This window comes from Callionymus lyra, chromosome 13 (genome assembly GCF_982586985.1).
Source record: "Callionymus lyra chromosome 13, fCalLyr1.hap1.1, whole genome shotgun sequence".
In the NCBI taxonomy this organism is placed as follows: Eukaryota; Metazoa; Chordata; class Actinopteri; order Syngnathiformes; family Callionymidae; genus Callionymus; species Callionymus lyra.
The window spans coordinates 24,519,036-24,539,295 of NC_141830.1; the positions used below are offsets into that span (position 1 = coordinate 24,519,036).

The 20,260-nt window shown below is 38.6% G+C and overlaps 2 protein-coding genes across 2 annotated transcripts in view; one reads left to right on the forward strand and one right to left on the reverse strand.

Annotated features, from left to right (window-relative positions):
• LOC148067898 (protein EFR3 homolog B) overlaps positions 1 to 2,421 on the forward strand; it is a 28,110-nt gene extending 25,689 nt beyond the window's left edge. Inside the window, exons 21-23 of the mRNA XM_087805481.1 lie at positions 525 to 631; positions 695 to 744; positions 806 to 2,421. Of these exons, the coding sequence (XP_087661607.1) occupies positions 525 to 631; positions 695 to 744; positions 806 to 911 (263 nt within the window). The 3' untranslated portion in view covers positions 912 to 2,421. The remainder of the gene's footprint in view (positions 1 to 524; positions 632 to 694; positions 745 to 805) is intronic.
• Positions 2,422 to 4,879: 2,458 nt separating this feature from the next.
• LOC148067899 (pro-opiomelanocortin-like) lies at positions 4,880 to 11,258 on the reverse strand. The gene is made up of 3 exons (XM_087805564.1): positions 11,177 to 11,258; positions 6,513 to 6,627; positions 4,880 to 5,608 (listed from the first exon to the last, which is right to left on the reverse strand). The coding sequence occupies exons 2-3, from the start codon at positions 6,618 to 6,620 to the stop codon at positions 4,991 to 4,993; spliced, it is 726 nt and encodes a 241-aa protein (XP_087661690.1). The 5' UTR covers positions 6,621 to 6,627; positions 11,177 to 11,258; the 3' UTR covers positions 4,880 to 4,990.
• Positions 11,259 to 20,260: the final 9,002 nt, after the last annotated feature.

The following is a 20,260-nucleotide window of genomic DNA, read 5'->3' on the forward strand; positions in this document are numbered from 1 at the left end:
TGGTCAGTTTTCTGCAGTGTTGAACTAGAAACAGGTCTTTGTTAAATACAACATCAGGTTTCTCAGTTTGACAGACTGACCTAAGTCACTCAAGTACTGACTCAACCCTGGAATCTTCTCATCAGCTCAATAACCAGAGTTTCAATTTTGTCCACATGACGCTGCAAAGGGGGACATGTGGCCACCAGACCTAGATCGAGACCCACTGAGCTTCTCTTGTGTGTTTGCTCCAGTCGTCTGCAGTTGTTGTTGAAGGAGCTTATTGTTGTAGATCTGTTCCTCGTAAAAGACCCGGAAGAACCATTTGAACGTATCCGTTTTTTTATTCATGCTCTGAAAACTTGCTGGTCAAAACCTAAAGATTATCTTTCAGTTTAAATATATATTAGTGTAGTCCTTAAAAATGATTTCTTCTTAACCTAGAAAAGAATATCTCCAGGGCTTTCGTAAGTTTAACTGAAGGTCATGTGACAATGTAGTGTCGTGTCTACCACAGAACCCGCTGACGCTGTGTCTTCTTTTAGTGGACAGCGAGGGAATGGAGGAGCAGGAGAGAGAGAGAAGGAGGCAGGTGGTGGAGAAGTTCCAGAAGGCTCCGTTCGAAGAGATCGCAGCTCACTGCGGCGCCAGGGTAAACACTTGTGCACGTGTTTGTTCAAAGAGTGGCGCTGAAGCTTGTGTTCTCGCTCCTCAGGCGTCGCTGCTCCAGAGCAAACTCAATCAGATCTTCGAGATCACCATCAGGTGTGTACGTCTAACAGTGTTTCCCACGAGCTCCGTCATAACCCGCTTCTCTCGCCTCCAGGCCGCCTCCCAGCCCGTCCGGAACCATCTCGTCCGGCTACGGTCAGACCCAGAGTCGCTCGGTTCCCATCTACGAGATGAAGTTCCCCGACCTCTGCGTCTACTAGAGCGAGCGGAACCAGTTCCAGCAGCCAAATGTACTGACCAGCCGCGTTTGAAGTTGTCGCCACGTCACGCTTGAGAACCGCAGCAGTCGCTAGTACGCAGTTCTACTGTAGTAGTACTCAAGAGTCTAGTGTAGAAGTTACAGCAACACACAGGCACTGAAGGTTGCAAACGTAGGTTGTCTTGATCTTCCATCTAAACACATCAGAGTCATTTTTTTGAGTCATGACTTCACTCGTTTTCTACTCTCATGTCGTCTTGTGTTGATTATTTTCAGAGTAATTGGTTCTTTTTAGAGTTCTAGACAAAAATGTTTGTTTATTTCAATGTAGCAGTTGTCTTCGTCTTCATCTTCGTCCAAAAAGACACTTAAAAACCTCCATACACTGCTCGTCTGTAACGTCCAAAAGGTAACGTATAAAGATGTATTAAAACATACAGCAAAAATAAAATTGCTCATAAATATCTATATATCTATATATATAGATATATAGATATATAAATATATCTATATCTATATATATATATATGTCACAAGTTGTATCAAAAAGTTAACATTTGGATATTCAGACAAAAGCTTCCTTCATTAATGTGACATCAAGGTCCGACTCTCTTTCTCACACTCATTTGACATTAGTAGTGATGTGTTGATGAAGCTTCATGAAACAGTGTCATGATGTTCAGAGTCCACTAGATGGTAGTGATGTGTTGATGAAGCTTCATGAAACAGTGTCATTATCTTCAGAGTCTACTAGATGGTAGTGATGTGTTGATGAAGCTTCATGAAACAGTGTCATTATCTTCAGAGTCGACTAGATGGTAGTGATGTGTTGATGAAGCTTCATGAAACAGTGTCATTATCTTCAGAGTCCACTAGATGGGGTCTCTGCACTTTTTGTTTTGAACAAGTGTGCTAAGGAGACATCATTTTTAAACTGATGGCGCCACCTACTGACCTCTGAACAACATGACACTGTTTCATGAAGCTATATTAACATGTCAAGACAAGATGGACGTTACAGATGAGCAGTATGGAGGTATTTGGATGTTTTTAAGTGTCTTTTTGGACAAAGATGAAGACAACTGAGCTCCAGTCGCTACATTAAAATGAACAAACATTTTTGTCGATAACTCTAAAAAGAACACATTACTCTGAAGATAATCAACATGAGTCGACATAAGAACATGAGTGAAGTTTGTGTGAACTTCAAGTTGCCACTAAAACGATGACAGACGATAGTTTCTGGTGCGACACAAACATGATCCTCGTTCTGCTTTGTTCGTAACTTTTCTGTCGTGTCGACCAAAAGTGCTTTTTTCTTTGGCGCGTGACGAGCGTCCGTCACCTGGTCGTAACAACCGTTTCTGCTTCTATGGATGTTGTTATTTTCGTGTGTCTGTCCTTCAGAGCGGTGCCTTGAGTGAAGAGACGCTGCATTATTGTCGTGAGTCGAGCTGATGCTCCGCAGATCAAACCTGTAAATACAAATATACACACACACGTATGTGTTTAACCGGACTGAGTTGTGTTTTATATTCCTTCATAATTGAGATGATTCTAGTCATGAGTAACCAGCACAACATCAACAATCTTCAGCCAAACTAATGATTTTGTTTTTAAAATCTAGTGTCAGTAACTTTTACTTGAGCGTCGCAGTTTTCTTTTGAGAAAAGCCATTAGAAGTCGAGAACATGTATAATGGCAATAATCTGGCTGGAGTCCGGCCGATGTCTGCAGGAACTGTCGTGTTTTCTCTTGTGACGGTTTGTCCGGAGAGTGTGTAGCTCCTGCACGTGTGTGTGTGTGAGTGAGTGTGTCTGTCGAAGATGACGACGGCTTCTGGTGTCGTTTGATTTAAAAACCGTGTGACGTCGTACTCGTCCGTCCCGTCCATTTCAGATTGTGTCGTTTTTTTCACGCACGGTGGCGACAAACTGACGTGAGGTCAGTTGTGTTTGTTTTAGAACCATCTGCTTGTGTTGGAGACGCGTCTGGTGAATCCATCCGTTGACGGTGTAGTGCTGTGTGTCAAATCTGCTCTCTGTGAACTTTGCACTTTACATTGGGACGGTGAGTGAGAACGGCAGCTTTGACTCGGAGAACCGGCCTTATGAGTGATGACCTTGCATGCTGATGCTGTAGCTCTGTTGTTCAATAAACTCTGTCTGTGACCATCTCACTTCTGTTCAAATGTCCTTTTTGATCCTTTTATTTACAGAGAAAACAACTTCAAGTGGTTGTTTCCACTGTTTTCCTGAGGTTTGTTTCAAACCATGAACAACAAATAGTCAGCTTTGTGTGTTAGAAATTATTTAAAAAGTAACAACACCGTTAGCTTGTACCTAACTGCTGTGTGCTAATGGAGGTTAGCGTTAGCATGGAGCGACACAGGTAAGTCACATATTTGCTTAAATTAAATGACTACTTTCTGTGAACCTCACAAGTTAAACGTTATTTGAATACAATTTATAAAGATTGTTAAATGTTTTTAAAAGCCATAATTAAAACTTATCATTCCATTATTTCATCCTTTTATAAATCTGAGTGTAACTGAAAATATCGTTCAACATGTTTATTTCTTATTTTCATTTTGTTGACTTTATCTCATTGAATTATTAAAGAACATTTGATCTTTAAAATGAATTCCTAACACATTTTTACAGCATCAAAATCAGACTTTGAAAAAATACATAAAATTTCAAGAACCGTTATTTTTTTGCAATGCTTGAATACATTTGTGTCAAAAAACCCTCTTCCTTGTAAAACAGTTCAGTTAAAAAAAAAAGAAGTAAATAAATCCAGTGTAAGATATTCAATGTACCAAAAAACAAGAGTAGAAACATGAAATGTGAATAAAGTCAGGGTAGGAAATTGAATTTAAATAAATTTGGTGTAAAATAATTCAATATAAAATAATAAATTTAGTGTGAAAAAATGGAAACTAAATAAATCACTGTAGGAAATTCAATTAATAAAAATTCATTGTAAAAAAAAATGGAATGTGTAAGAAATTAAAAAAAGAAAAAAAAAAAAGTCTAACATCCAAGCTAGCAAGGGGAATCAATCCATTGCCATGTCTCAAATCGCATACTTCTCTTAGTATACTAGAAGTTAGTATGCATCAGGATAGTGTACGTACTAACTAGTACGCAAATTCTCCACAGATAGTATGTCTCAAATCAAACACTGCCGCTACACACTAACAGGAAATGACGCGACAGCTTCTTCTTCTACTACTATTTAACGATGGTTGCAACCAGCTGTTTGAACGCTATCGCCGACACCTGCTGGCAGCACGTTTTGCAAGTTTGGAAGAAGAAATAAAGAAAAAATATCAGAAGCTAAATATTCGTGAGATATTTAAGCTGGTATCAGCACCGAAGACATGTCATCCTTCTACTGCTACTAAAAATGCACCTGTAAATAATACGAATAAATATATGACATAACTTCTGTTTAAAACGTCATTAAGATGGCGGCCGTTTAGTGTGGTACTAACCACACTAAACGGCCGCCATCTTAATGACGTGTCCATCGAACCATGCTCAGTTTTGTGGGCGTTTTAGTACACCAATTTAGTGTGCATGGCGCACTAAATTTCGCATACTAAGAATTGAGACGCACTTACACACTAAAAATACTAACTTTGAGTACGCAGGTATGCGATTTGAGACACAGCACATCTCTGCTGCGACGTAAAGCAACGGTCACAGGAAGTAGGAATTATCCATGGAAATCAATTTTCTTTTTTAAAATTGTCACTTATAATAGCACTTTTTTAAAACTGAATTTATTAATTAATTGAAAAACAAATAAATTGTGAATTATTTTTTAATTCAAGGTCTAATTTTGAAGCTGTTAAGACTCAGTGTTTCATATTCACATTCTATACATGCTACAAACACATACATTTAATTATCAAACACATATATTTTCTTAATGATTCTTCCTCCTTGTACTCGGTTGCGGTTGTGTTTATTCATATTTATTTGGCTTGAAAATACATTCAACATCATGCTCTAGTAAACAAGTTTGTACAAATCACGATGCAGTCGGTAAAACATGCAGGTCGACGTGGGTTCAATCCCTTATTCCCTCCTTGATCAAAATGTTCCGGAAGAGGTTGGCCAGCGGCCCCCGAGGCCTCTCCTCCCACGCTCTCATCAAGTTGCGGTTCCGTTTGGAGACGTGGGGGCTCCCCCACCTGAAGTGGTTCATGCGATACGTCCCGTCCTTCCTCTGGGATTTCCCGCCTCTGTTCGACGTCTGGCTCCTTGTTTCCTTGGATTCGTCGTCTCTGCTGCTCAAGTTCCTGCGAGTCGCCGAGCCTCCCTCGGTCGACGCTCCGCCTTCCACGCTCGAGGCCAGTATTTTAACGGGCCTGCGTTTGCGCCCCGGAGGTTTGCCCCACCGGAAGTGCTCCATGGAGTAGGCGCGTCTCCGGTCGTCCTTGAGGCCCAGCTTCCCCGAGGGTCTGCTCCAGCGGAAGCTCTCCAGGCCGTACGAGCGCTGCCTGTCGCCGTGTGCTCTGGGTGCGGACGCGTCCATCTGCTCGTCCGAGGCCAGCACTCGCATCAGGAGGCCGAGCAAGAGTTCCTCCTCGTTGTTACTGTCGTCACCGCTGTTGTCAGTCGCCCTCGACGGTGCTTCGCTCAGAGCCGGGACTTCTGTGGGGTTCAAACAGGACTGGAGACATTCCTGGACACCAACCACGAGAAAGAAACTTCAGAATAAACAGGATTTCGTCATCAGAAACTACTTTTATTTTGATGATGAGGATGAGAATGATAAGGATGATGATGATGAAGATAAAGAAATGAGGAGAATGAGGATGATAAGGATGAAGCTGTAGATGAAGATGGTGATGAGGATGATGAGGATGAGGATGATGAAGATGAAGATGTAGATGAAGATGAGGAAAATGAAGATGAGGATGAGGAGGATGAAGATGAAGATGAGGATGAGGATGAGGATGAAGGTGAAGGTGAGGGTGAGGATGAGGATGAGGATGAGGATGAAGATAATGAAGATGAGGATGAGGATGAAGATGAGGATGAAGACGAAGATGAGGATGAAGATGAAGATGAAGATAATCAGGATGAGGATGAAGATGAAGGTGAGGGTGAGGGTGAGGATGAGGATGAAGATAATGAAGATGAGGATGAAGATGAAGATAATCAGGATGAGGATGAAGATAATGAAGATGAAGATGAAGATAATCAGGATGAGGATGAGGATTAGCGTGAAGATGAAGATAATGAAGATGAAGATGAGGATAAAGATAAGGAGGAGGATAAAGATCATGCAGATGATGAAAATGAAGATGAAGATGAAGAGGATGAGGATGAAGATAATGAAGATGAGGATGAGGAGGATGAGGAGGATGAAGATGAAGATGATGAGGATGAGGATGAAGATAATGAAGATGAGGATGAGGAGGATGAAGATGATGAGGATGAAGATAATGAAGATGAGAATGAGGAGGATGAAGATAATGAAGATGAGGATGAAGATGAAGATAATGAAGACAATGAAGATGAGGATGAGGATAAAGATGATACAAATAATCCAAACAATGTTCCAGGTAGAAGTAAAGACTGACCTGTAAACTCTTTCTTGTGCTCACTTGGCTGCAGTCGTCACGACACGTCGTCCCTCGACCTGAAGCCAACACACACGCCAGCAGCACGACCACCAACACACAGGTCATGGTGGAGCTGCAGGAGGAGAAGGTTTCATAAGAATCATGAGGTAACATCATCTACTGGGAAATGATTTGTCGACTTCATGAACATCACTATAACAAGTGCAAACATCTGCTTCTCCTCAGGAGTCGACTGAAGGTCATACATGTGTGTATCACGTTTACATTCTTCACGTCTCATGTGAAGGTCACATGACTTTAAATTATTGGAATAATTCTCCCTCAGTTCAGAGAGTTGGGAAATAAATATTAACAATATTTTAGAAATAAATAACAACAATATTAAAACAAACAAACAATAACGATATTAATAGTGAAATAAATAATAACAATATTAATAATGAAATAATGACAATATTAATAATTAAAAAAAAAAGAATTAACCAAATAATTGTCTCTTGGTTCTTCACAGAAAAAAAAGTCAGGAAATAACTAATAACAATATTAACGAAATAAATCATTACAATATTAATAATGAAATAAATAATAACAATATTAATGAAATAAATAATTACAATATTAATAATGAAATAAATAATAACAATATTAACGAGATAATTAATAACAATATAAACGAAATAAATAATAACAATTTTAACGAAATAAATAATGACAATATTAACAAAATAAATAATAACAATATTAATGATATGAATAATAATAATATTAACGAAATAAATAATAACAATATTAAATAAATAAATAATAACAATATTAACGAAATAAATAATAACAATAGTAACGAAATAAATAATGACAATATTAACCAAATAAATAATAACAATATTAACGAAATAAATAATAACAATATTAACCAAATAAATAATAACAATATTAACGAAATAAATAATAACAATATTAAATAAATAAATAATAACAATATTAAATAAATAAATAATAACAATATTGAATAAATAAATAATAATAATATTAACGAAATAAATAATTTCAATATTAACGAAATAAATAATTACAATATTAATGAAATAAATAAAAACAATATTAACGGAATAAATAATTACAATATTAATAATGAATTAAATAATTACAATATTAATAATGAATTAAATAATAACAATATTAAATAAATAATAACAATATAAACGGAAAAAATAATAACAATATTAAATAAATAAATAATAACAATATTAACAAAAAAAATCATAAATATTATGAAAAATAAATATCATAGACAGAGTCTATGACCTCTTTATTCACTGGGTCAGAGGTCAGATGACTGGTAGATGTCACACTTGACACGCCTTGCACATAAATCTGCTCCAGGTGTGGTTAATGGAACTAATGAAGCTGCAAACCGTTAAACTGTGTTTCTTGATTCATTGGCTGCACGTTTTTATGTCATTGCGTGTCTGAGAAAGTCGTTTTTGTTGAAAAACTGACGTGTTTCACGAATTTAATCGTTGTTTTTGAAATTGTTTCACATTTAAAACGAACCAGATTGTACGACACATTAAGTTAAGTGAGTCAGTTTATTAAACGCAACATTATAACTTTCAACCTCATTCATGGAAGAAAAAAACACCGTCTGACGAATCAAACCTTGTTCAAAGTTATAACACGTCAAATACAACATAAATGCAACACAAATACAACACAAATGCAACACAAATGCAACACAAATACACCACAAATACAACACAATACACATCAGGAACAAACGTCTTCAGTGCTTCACACTAGTGGTGTGTGTTTGTGTTTGATCGTATGCTGGCGATGTTGTTGTTGTGTGTGTGTGTGTGTGTGTGTGTGTCTTAGCTTTGACAGACTGTGTGTCAATGTGTGTGTTTGTGTTTGATCGTTTACTGACAATGGTGTCGTGTATGTGTGTCTAAGCGTTAACAGACTGTGTGTCAATGTGTGTGTCTGTGTTTGATCGTATGCTGACGATGGTGTCGTGTGTGTGTGTCTTAGCTTTTACAGACTGTGTGTCAATGTATGTGTTTGTGTTTGATCGTATGCTGACGATAGTGTCGTGTGTGTGTGTGTTTGAGCTTTTACAGTATGTGTGTCAATGTGTGTGTTTGTGTTTGATCGTATCCTGAAGATGGTGTTTTGTATGTGTGTGTCTTAGCTTTTACAGTATGTGTTTCAATTTGTGTGTTTGTGTTTGATCGTATGCTGACGATGGTGTTGTGTATGTGTGTGTCTTAGCTTTTACAGAGTGTGTTTCAATGTGTGTGTTTGTGTTTGATCGTCATTTATCAAATGAGTCTCTTTAACTGATTTTTTTTGTTGGAAAGTTCACGTTTTACTCATTTTTCACTCAATAATCTCTTTCTTTTTCTCAATAAAACACCTTTAATGCAACAATAATACAGCAGACATTACAGTTATTACAGTACCGTTGTGCACCACACACACACACACACACACACACACTTCTACGTCAGTAAACACAACACAAATTAATCCATATATGAATCGCTCAGGATTATGAGGAGTCATTTAAAAAAAATGAAATGCTTTTAAGTGCACTTTATAGTCCTGAAAATACGGTAATAGCAATCTTCTGATCTCGAGCAGCAACACACAAGATTATAAATGTTGTTTCTGGCTCCCCCTAGTGTCAGAGAAAAATGTTACGTCCTGGTTTACAAAACCAGATCAAGGCTCTTGTCTCAGTGTTTGATCTTCGTGTTTACTTGAAAAGTTCTGTCTCTTCCAATTAAACTCAGTAATATGAAAAGATAATAATGGTTCTTAGATGTGGCATCTGCTGCTTAATTGTATTCCTAATAAAAAATAATTAATACAAACATTAACAACCGGAACCCCGACTGTGTTTTCCTGCAGATGTTGTTTTTGGAAATAACATTTATTAAGAGAAAACATTACGAGGATTTGTATAAACTATAACTACTACTGCTATTGTGTCTTTAGATTCCCAAGCTTTCTAGAAAAGGTCAAAAGTATATATAAGTCTATTTGTGTTCAATAAATAACTGGCGTTTGTTTGTTTTTTTTATAAATGAAAAATCCTAGTTTTTCAATTTAAGAAATGAACAGAGTGAGATTCTTCACCTAATTATGGATTTTTGTGCTTCGTTCACCAGTTCAATCACAAGAGAATAATAGTCATAGTAAGAGTCGGTCGTTCGTTAGATTCAAACTAGTTTCACCAATGTTTAGCACAACAAACATGTCGTTACTCGACTATTTAACGGGACAAATGAGAGCAATCTGTCAAAATCCGTCGAATTTCGCGCCAGGAATCTTATCTCGAAGTGAAACTTTCTCATCGATCACACGTGTCACTCGTCACATGTTCTCGGAGGAAGAACAAGTCCAATCAAAACATCACGTTCAACTTGGTTAAAACCTCTCCAGTAGATTCTTGGTGTTTAATGTTGCTTTTGAAATATATTCAAGGCAAAAAATATATTTTTAAACAGTTCAGTTGAAATGGATCAGAAACTCTTGATTTCATAAACTTCTACACAAGCTGTAAATATGTCGTCGAATGATACACGGTGAGGATTTGTTGATTGTTCTGAACCATAATAAAAAGATAAAAGTTGTTGGATTGACTCGTCGTCAGCTTCGTTGAGACGGTTCAACCTCCAACATGAGGTAATGAAAGATCAATCCGCGGAGCCGTCGATTGATTTTGTCGCCTGTAAAGAAACTCTTGCTTTCTCGCTCCAGGAACTCTGTTCTTTTATTAGCACGTTATTGTTGTTTCTATAAAACTATCGTCTGCTGTGAAATTGATTAATAAAGTCTATCAATCTAACAAAAATACTCCTGTAAACTTTCGCCAGACGTCGTCAAACCCCGACCTGACGATCAGGTTGATTTATTTTGTCGTCTGTAAAGAAACTATTGCTTTCTCGCTCCAGGCCCAGATCATAGTCAAAGATTAGGATTTAAATATGCAGTTAAATCGAGCTAAATCTGGAGCATGAGAAATTGTGAATACACGGCACGCTCCGAAAATATCCAAACACAAGCGCACACTTACGGGACACACAAGCATCCTCGCTGTAAGAAATGTGTGAAAGAATCAATAAAACTAAATGAACCATCGATAAATCCCAACGTTCTCGGAGTGAGTTCCTATTCACGACCTGAGATGAGTTCCATAATTTAAGGTCAGGAGTCGAGAAATTATGTGTTGTGATATGTTTCCAGCAGACAACTGAAGGATTGAACCCAGAGCAGGTGACAACAGAGGTGCCTTTGTATGCGGGGTGACCTTCTTTCGCTGTTTAGGATGATTTGATGAAAGTATACCATACACACTCAAACAGTTTGTCTGGGACGAGTACAAATAGTTGGTTTGTTGAAAGAGTTGGTGCTTATTTGGATCAAACTGTTTCTTTGGAAACATATTTGTTTGAACTATAATTAACTTGAGCTGTGATTGAAGTGACGCAAAAATCACGTTTGTTATTTTAAGAACCTTCTCTTCTCTGAGCCTCTGATATAAACACATGACTCGCTCTGAGTAACTCACGCCAGACGAACATGTTCATAAACTATAAACACATGTCGTAAATCATCATCAGTTGAAAATAGAGACGAATAAAGTCAGATTTTACCTGAAGAAAAGATCTTTGTGTTTCCTGTCGTCCCTCCAGACTCAGTTATCAGATCTTCCTCCTCCTCGTCCGCGATGAAACGTCTGTGGCGTCCTCCAGGAGCGAAGCTCTTCTTATACCCGTGTGATGTATTGAGTTTGAGTCTCAAGGCTTTCGGGGCGTGATTCAAGTCTTGTAGAATGGGGGAGTGAAGCTGCTGCCCACTCGCTTCCCCTCCAATGGAACCAGATTCTTTCTTCCGGGAGCATGAATGGAATAAACTCCTGGCAACAATCGAGTCCACCCCTCGTTGACCCTCGTTGGCTCTGACTCGTCTCTAAGGTCAGAGGCCTAATCACAGCAGGACAAGTGTGTGGATCCATTCTAAGATCTGGTTACGGTTCTGCAAACAGACAATGTTACGCTGGAAACCTAATAATGTGGACCTGAGTCATCGGGTGACATGTGTCCCCGGGTGAGTTTCGGAGAAGACGCAGATCCATGTTTCTATCGAACTCACTGAGGCCCTGGTTTGTGTGTGAACGAAAGTAAAACCTGAACATTAATTTTGTCGTTCATCAATATCTTGAGTAAGAAATTCAAGAATGCACTGAAATAATGTGAATTGAAATTAACATTTTAATTGAACGTTTGAACACAAATAAATCACATTTAGTTCAATTAGTTTATAATTATCAAGTTTATTATGTTCATGTATATCCACTCAATAGATGCACATTGTCACAACATGATCTAGAGCGTGTAATTCACGATTGAATGATTAAATTCTGAGCCACTCTAGTAGAAGAACTCACATTTCTCCGATCCTAAATTCTCTTCACTGGTTGCTAGTTTCTTTCAGGATCATTTTAAATTCTGGTTCTTACTTTCAGATCTATTCATGGTCAGGCTCCTCCTTACATCAGTGATCTGATCCAGCCTTACACCCCAGCTCGGGCTCTGAGGTCTGTGGATCAGAATCTACTGATGGTTCCTGAACATGCTTCAGGACCAGAAGAGAGAAATCCTTCCAGACTGTTGCTCCTAAGCTTTGGAACGATCTTCCTCTCTCTTTGCGCTTGATGGAGTCTACTGACTCTTTTAAGAAACATCTTAAGACGTTTTTATTTGTTCAGGCTTTTCCTTGATTTTCTGGAACTCCTGTGTTTGTCTCTGTGTTATCTTCACCATTTAAGTATATATTTTATTGAGTATTGTTTTTATTGTTTAAACGCTTTGTGACCCTGGTCTGGAAAAGCGCTCTACAAATATTACTTACTTACCTACATTCTTTCTGTATTAGGAATATTTTTACAAAATAATAATAATAATAAAACCCATACAAATATGTGACATAATGACCTGCAGTAAAAAAAAGAAAAGAAACAATATTCAGGTTTATTTCCCGACAGATGTTCTGATCAGCAGGTGATATTTCAGTAAAATCAACTCCTGTCACTTCAGCTTCATGTTTATTTACCTCCAGTTTCATGTGAAATCGTGAACATTTGACCTGAGAAATGCTTAATGTTCTACGAAGACGACATCAAAGGACGAGAGGAATAAAGTTCATTTGAGTTTAAATATTTGCTTCAGAACCGAGTCTTTGTCAGCTACACCTGTCATCGATCACGACCGGTTAAACTGTTTAGTTAACTTTATCTTCAGAGACCACTAGATGGTAGTGATGTGTTGATGAAGCTTCATGAAACAGTGTCATTATCTTCAGAGTCCACTAGATGGTAGTGAAGTTCCGATTAAGCTTCATGAAACAGTGTCATTATCTTCAGAGTCCACTAGATGGTAGTGATGTGTCGATGAAGCTTCATGAAACAGTGTCATTATATTCAGAGTCCACTAGATGGTAGTGATGTGTTGATGAAGCTTCATGAAACAGTGTCATTATCTTCAGAGTCCACGATATGCTAGTGATGTGTTGATGAAGCTTCATGAAACAGTGTTATTATATTCTAAGTCCACTAGATGGTAGTGATGTGTCGATGAAGCTTCATGAAACAGTGTTATTATCTTCAGAGTCCACTAGATGGTAGTGATGTGTCGATGAGGCTTCATGAAACAGTGCCATTATCTTCAGAGTCCACTAGATGGTAGTGATGTGTTGATGAATCTTCATGAAACAGTGTATTTATCTTCAGAGTCCACCAGATGGTAGTGATGTGTTGATGAAGCTTCATGAAACAGTGTCATTATCTTCAGAGTCCACTAGATGGTAGTGATGTGTTGATGAAGCTTCATGAAACAGTGTCATTATCTTCATAGTCCACTAGATGGTAGTGATGTGTTGATGAAGCTTCATGAAACAGTGTCATTATCTTCAGAGTCCACTAGATGGCGTCTCTGGACTATTTTCCTTTGTTTTGAACAACTGTTCTAATGAAACATTATTCCCCTCCCTTGTGTTGTTACGCTGCAAAGCAGGACACGAAAACCCTTTACAGAATCACAAAACCACTGAGTGGTAAAAGAAGACGGATCGAAAAGCCAGTACAGGATAAAGACGGCCAACTGCTAACTGGAGAGAACACTTTGTAGAAACTTCAACCGCACACCTCCTCTGAATCCAGCGGAAGTTGAACCTCCAACAGATGTGCTTGATGTATGCAAGAACTGGCGTGGCATAATGCTACTCTCAGTTGCCAGCAAGCTACTGTGCAGAATAATTCTTAACCGGAAAGCAAATGCCATGGAATACAAACTCCGGGACAACCAAGCAGGCTTTCGTCCAAATAGATCCTGTGGTGATCAGATCGCAACTCTGAGAATTATAGCAGAACAATCTGCAGAAATTAAATCACAACTGTATGCTGTCTTTGTTTATTATGAGAAGGCCTTTGATTCACTCAACAGGTCCACACTCTGCAACATCCTGGGTCACTATGGAATCCCCACAAAAATCATCAATATGGTCAAAGTCTTTTACAGCAAATTCCAAGCACAAGTATCTCATGGAGGCGATCTGATAGAACCCTTCAACATGACCACTGCGACAGGGATCTTTATTGAGCCCGCTACTGTTCATAACTGCACTGGACCGGGTAATGAGGGAAACCACTAAAGAAGGAAAGACAGGAATACAATGGACACTGACAGATATGTTAGACTATTTAGACTTCGCGGATGATGTTGAGTCACAGCAACGGCCAGATGAGGAAGAAAACCCAGAAACTAGAAAACAACTCAAGCCAAGTGGGACTGAAAATAAGCACATCCAAAACAAAGGACATGCGGGTTAAGACAGCGGTGGAGGCCAGACCCGTGTGCTGCCAAGGAATGGAGTTGGAGTTAATAAATGGGTTCACGTACCTTGGGAGCTTAATCAGTAATGACGTAGGGGCCACCAAGGACGTGGAACCGCTCATAGGTAAGGCAAAGGCTTCCTTTGCCCAGCTGAAACCCATCAGGAGGGCCAGAATCATCTCTGTACCAAACTGCGGTTCTTCGAAGCAAACGTAGAGTCTATCTTACTGTATGGTTGTGAAACTTGGGGACTGACTCAATTTAACATCAAGAAACTCCAAACCTTCATCAAGTCAAGATTACGTTTCATCCTCGGCATCTTGTGGCCCAAGAAGATAAGCAATGCAGATCACCTTGAGAGAACAGGCCAGGAACCGGTGGAAGTGACCATCAGGAGAAGAAAGTGGAGGTGGATAGGACACACTTTGAGAACGCCTCCATCATTCATCACGAGAGCAGCGCTGGAATGGAACCCTCAGGGGAAACAAGGGACGGGAAGACCACGGCTCTCTTGGAGGAGGGTTGTCAAAAAAGACCTGGAAAGTGCCAACACCTCGTGGCAAGAGGTAAAGAGGACCAACGGAGACAGGAAGCAGTGGAGACAACTCACTGAGGCCCTATGCTCCCGAAGGGGCGAAGAGGATTAAGTCAAAGAAGTTAAGTGGGTTGTCTCAGGGTCAAGGTGACCCAGAGGCCCGAAAACAAATGTGTTTGAGGTACCCTCGTGACGTTTCTTGACCGGGTCACCTAGACCCAGATACAAAAAAAAGGTTTAGGATTGAAAATATTGGCGTTAGTGTAAGTGCGACGTCCTGGCCTCGCTATTGCGCCGCTGCCACGTGACCACATGCACATTTGCTTCTATAATGAATGAAAGTCTCTTCATGTGTCTGTTTCTTGATTTATCTTCTGGTAACTTGGAAAAGTTTCTCAGTACTTGATATGAAAACAGCCCTCACAGTTTGGTGGTCATGTGACTCTCACACTCTCCAGACAGGTCATCTAAGAGCATTGATTAAACAACAGCTAATCCTTAAATGAAATATCAAAATGATAAAATATCAAGTGGTTCTTTTATAGATGTTCAGCTTCTTAAGCTACATCTACGGTCAACTGTCTTTATGTGTTTAGTTGTAATCATTATTGTGTGAATGCTGAAGGCAGATATTCAAAGTTTCATCAATTCTGCTAGTTCCTGAAATATGGGCTGTGTTCTATCTTTCTTTTATCTCTTTCTTCTTTTCCTCTTTTTCTACCCTTTTATTCTCCATTCACTTGCATGATAAAACTCTTCAACTCGTGTTTCAACTCCTTCTACTTTGACCAGGTACTTTCATGTACTCACACCTACTTCTACTGCTAATTCTAATACTTATTCTACTTTTAATACTTATTCTACTTATTCTACTACTACTGCTACAAATTATTCTACTTCTACTAATTCTATGATGACTTATACTACTTATTCTACTCCCACTACTCCTACTTCTATTACTAATTCTTAAGCTACCTTTACTACTTGTTCTACTTCTACTACTTCTATAACTACGTATTCTACTCCCACTACTTCTACTTCTAAGACTAATTATTATACTACCTTTACTAATATTTCTTCTTGTACTACTTTTTCTACTTCTAATTCTACTTATTTTTCTTCTTCTCAACCTTTTTCACTTTATTTCAATGTCTTCAGGTCAGTCTTTTTCTTTTATTCCATCATTTCAACTGTTTCCACACATTTGTGCTGTGAAAACTAATTCAATACTTCAGAGCGTTTCACTTTACAGATTCAGCAGATTCAACATTCAAACTGCATTTTCTTCTGGAAATGTTGTAGTTACATTTTGACTTTCTTGAGGTTTGTGATGAAGCAAATCAAACAATTAACAAAATGTTTCACATGACAGTTAAAGCAGCTTATTTTGGAGATTACATTTTGTTTTTCGTCAATAATAGCAAATAAAACCGTCTTTTATAGAAATTAATTCTTTGACTTCATCAATAGCATAACAATACTTGTCTTTGTTTGCATTAATTGCGGGTCACTTTACGTCCGGTTCTGTCTACATCTGTTGAGAAGCTGAAGGACAAACATCACTTCAATCAAAGGCTGATCAGTAAATAAGGTTCTTGAGTTTTGTGACATCATTACGTCGGGTTATGACTGGACGCGCCAACAAAGAAGCAATTTATTCTCCTGAAAAGACACAATTTTGAAACGGGAAAGTATCTTTTCAATGGAGTTCATTAGAAAGAGCGTCATGATCTGTCCATGGCCTCGCTCTCTCTCCACCCACACCAGTGGGAGTCGAACAACAAAACTACATCCTTGGTCACGAAATCTGTACGAGCCTGAGACTCTCTCCTCCTACAACTCCATCTGGATCCATCGAGTGTTTGAAAGTTTCGCTTTGTAACGGCCTGCACGAGGAGATACGACTGGCTGAGTCTGTCTTTTAAATCTCTTTTAAAAACACAATTTTACAGACTGGTTTTAATGTGATGTTGCCCTTTAATTGGATTCATGGATTGACTTTTACTCTCCTTTATATTCAGTGTTTTATCATTTTATTTAAAGATATTTTCCTTCAATATTAAGCGTGTTGTTTTATGTTGTTTGATAACTGTGCTGTTTTAATGTCTTGTGTCATTTTTAACTTGAGTTTATTTTTATGTCAAGCACTTAACCACTGTTAAAAAAAGTGCTATATAAATAAAATTATTATTATTATTATTACTTGTATGGTTCGTAACTGCTGCTGAACGTGGAAAAAAAGGACTGAGATCCTGTCCACCTGTCAATCACAAACAAACAAAGAAACTTTTCTGAAGCAGAGATCCAAGTAAATGTGTTTGTTGTGGAGTTGTCAAAGTAAAGGAATGTGACATATGCTGTCAGACAATAAATAAATCAACCAAATTAAATCCTGGTGATGTTTTGAAGAAGCTTCATGAAACAGTGTCATGTTGTCAGTAGGTGGCGCCATCACTTTAAAAAAAGATTTTTCATTAGAACAGTTATTCAAAACAAATAGTACAGAGACGCCATCTAGTGGACTCTGAAGATAATGACACTGTTTCATGAAGCTTCATCAACACATCACTACCATCTAGTGGACTCTGAAGATAATGACACTGTTTCATGAAGCTTCATCGACACATCACTACCATCTAGTGGACTCTGAAGATAATGACACTGTTTCATGAAGCTTCATCGACACATCACTACCATCTAGTGGACTCTGAAGATAATGACACTGTTTCATGAAGCTTCATCAACACATCACTACCATCTAGTGGATTCTGAAGATAATGACACTGTTTCATGAAGCTTCATCAACACATCAATACCATCAAGTGGACTCTGAATATAATGACATTGTTTCATGAAGCTTCATCAACACATCACTACCATCTAGTGGACTCTGAAGATAATGACACTGTTTCATGAAGCTTCATCAACACATCACTACCATCTAGTTGACTCTGAAGATAATGACACTGTTTCATGAAGCTTCATCAACACATCACTACCATCTAGTGGACTCTGAAGATAATGACACTGTTTCATGAAGCTACACATCACTATTACATCAATAACAGACAAACCACTGTAACTAAACAGTTTAACCGAAGGAGACCTCCTGAGGGATCAATAAAGTTTTTACCTTACCTTAACCGGTTGTGATCCATGACTAACTCCAGGTGTAGCTGACGAAACTCGGTCCTGAAGCGAATATTTAAACTCAAATTAAATGTATTCCTCTGATCCTTTGATCTCGTTTCTGTACAACATCCAGCATTTCTCAGGTCAAATGTTCACGACTTCACGTGAAACTGGAGGCGAATGAACATGAAGCTGAAGTGAAAGGATTTGATTTCACTGAAATATTACCTGCTGATCAGAACATTGTTGAGGAAACATCTGTCGGGAAATAATGATTCATTTGTTTTTATATTCAGTGAAATGTCTTCGAGGGCCATTAAATTGACCTTAAAACAAAATAGTCATTTTAATAGACTTTCAATAGATCAAATAAATGAATATATATTAAAAAATGATCATTTTCAGGGGGCGGAGTCAAACAATGTAGGATGTGTAGCTCCTGAAGTTGTGACTCATTTTAAATAATGTACATCATTTGTTTTCAAGTCTAACCCACTTGAAACAGCAACAAGACCTTTATAGATTCTTTGAAATAACTTTTTTCAACCTCAATGTCACACGAACAAGGAATTTTTGCAGGCGCTAAGCTTTGGAACGACCTTCCTCTCCCTCTATGTTTGATGATCTACTGACTCCTTCAAGAAACATCTTAAGACACTTGTCTTGCAGGCTTTCCCCTGATTTTCTGATACTACTGTATTTGTCTCGTGGTGTCTTGACCTTTTAAGTACCATATTTTCCGCACTTCTCAAAAAAACACAGTGCGCCTTATGATCCCGAGCGCCTTACATATATGAACATTACCTGGTTGGTGACTTGTTTACAAACACTTTCATGACTCTGCGCCGACTGAGCCGACACGCCGTGGGCGAGATTACATCATTGCCTCATCACAGGGTGGGATTTACGACGCACGTCACATCATGGCGGACGACTATGGAGTGAGATTACTGCCACTGGTTTGAGCGAGTGTGTCCTGGTAGTTGTACACTCAAAATCACTCAACTAGCGCACTCAACTAGTCATACACATTTGTTCAACATGTCATAAACGAGCGCTCTAGCCGTCATACACGCGCTCTACTTCACGGCTGCTCGCTCAACATTTGTCTGCTTACAACACCAGTCTCACGCGCTGCTGTTTGATGCCTTTTAAACATCATTTGAACATCGTAACCATGCGAGTGAACGGAGTTGTCAGAACGCTTAATAAAGTTTGACTTTATCTGACTGTTTTGTTGCCATTGCCTTTGGCAGCTTTATAGTGGATGCATTACACAACCCCAGTCAAACGTTTGACTGTATCTTTTATTCTATGCGCCTTATAATCCGGTGCATTACTGGTCTTTATGAAAACAGTTCTAAAATAGGCCATTCATTGAAGGTACGCTTTATAATCCAGTGCGCCTAATATTGCGGAAAATACGGTATATATTTTATTGAGTATGGTTTTGGTTGTTTAAGCGTTTTGTGACCCTGGACTACTAGAATAAATTATTTACTTACTGACTTACTCTCTTGAAGCCAATATCTTCAGCAAAATTGTCTCGTCGCTGGCTCGTATGGGCTCTGAGATTGCAGCAGTACGATGGGAAGTGACAACCATTGAGCCATTAAAGGAGAAGCTTGGAAAGAGCAGGAGCAGGATCTGGACCTCGAACACGCATGTTCGACTGTGAAATGTCTGGACGACAAATGCCAGGACTTGGAAGGAACGCTGAGACATTACAATGATCAGTTTCTGGACGATCTTTGACTTCATGAGGCCAACGTAGATCCAGCCGACTCTCTGCCAGGGTCTAAAGTCAGAAGACTATTGTCATCCTGAAATTACAGGCTTGAGCACGGATCATTAGATGTTGCTGTTAATTCTTAACGATTATTACTTTTACATGAATAGTAATAGCTCGAACTGTACTTTTGAAACATCATTGTTGCTTCTGTGGAATCTACAGTATCATCACAGAATCTGTAACACACTGAAGTATTAAAGACAACTTAAGCAAATCTATCAACAGAGAACTTCTTTGTTCAAAGCACTTCTATGTATTATGTTTACCCCGACTGCTCCAGGATGAAGTCAAGGGAGAGAAAAGGCAGATTGTTTCCCTCCCTCGTTCCACGTGGTCAATATTTTGGGATTCTGATGTGTATCATTTGAAAGCACGTGAATTGCACCTG

Excerpts from the sequence above, each read along its gene's own strand:
- LOC148067899 (XM_087805564.1), bottom strand. The coding sequence starts at position 6,620 with ATGACCTGTGTGTTGGTGGTCGTGCTGCTGGCGTGTGTGTTGGCTTCA. Across the intron at positions 5,609-6,512 it reads GCACAAGAAAGAGTTTACAG|GAATGTCTCCAGTCCTGTTT; the intron begins GTCAGTCTTTAC and ends GTTGGTGTCCAG.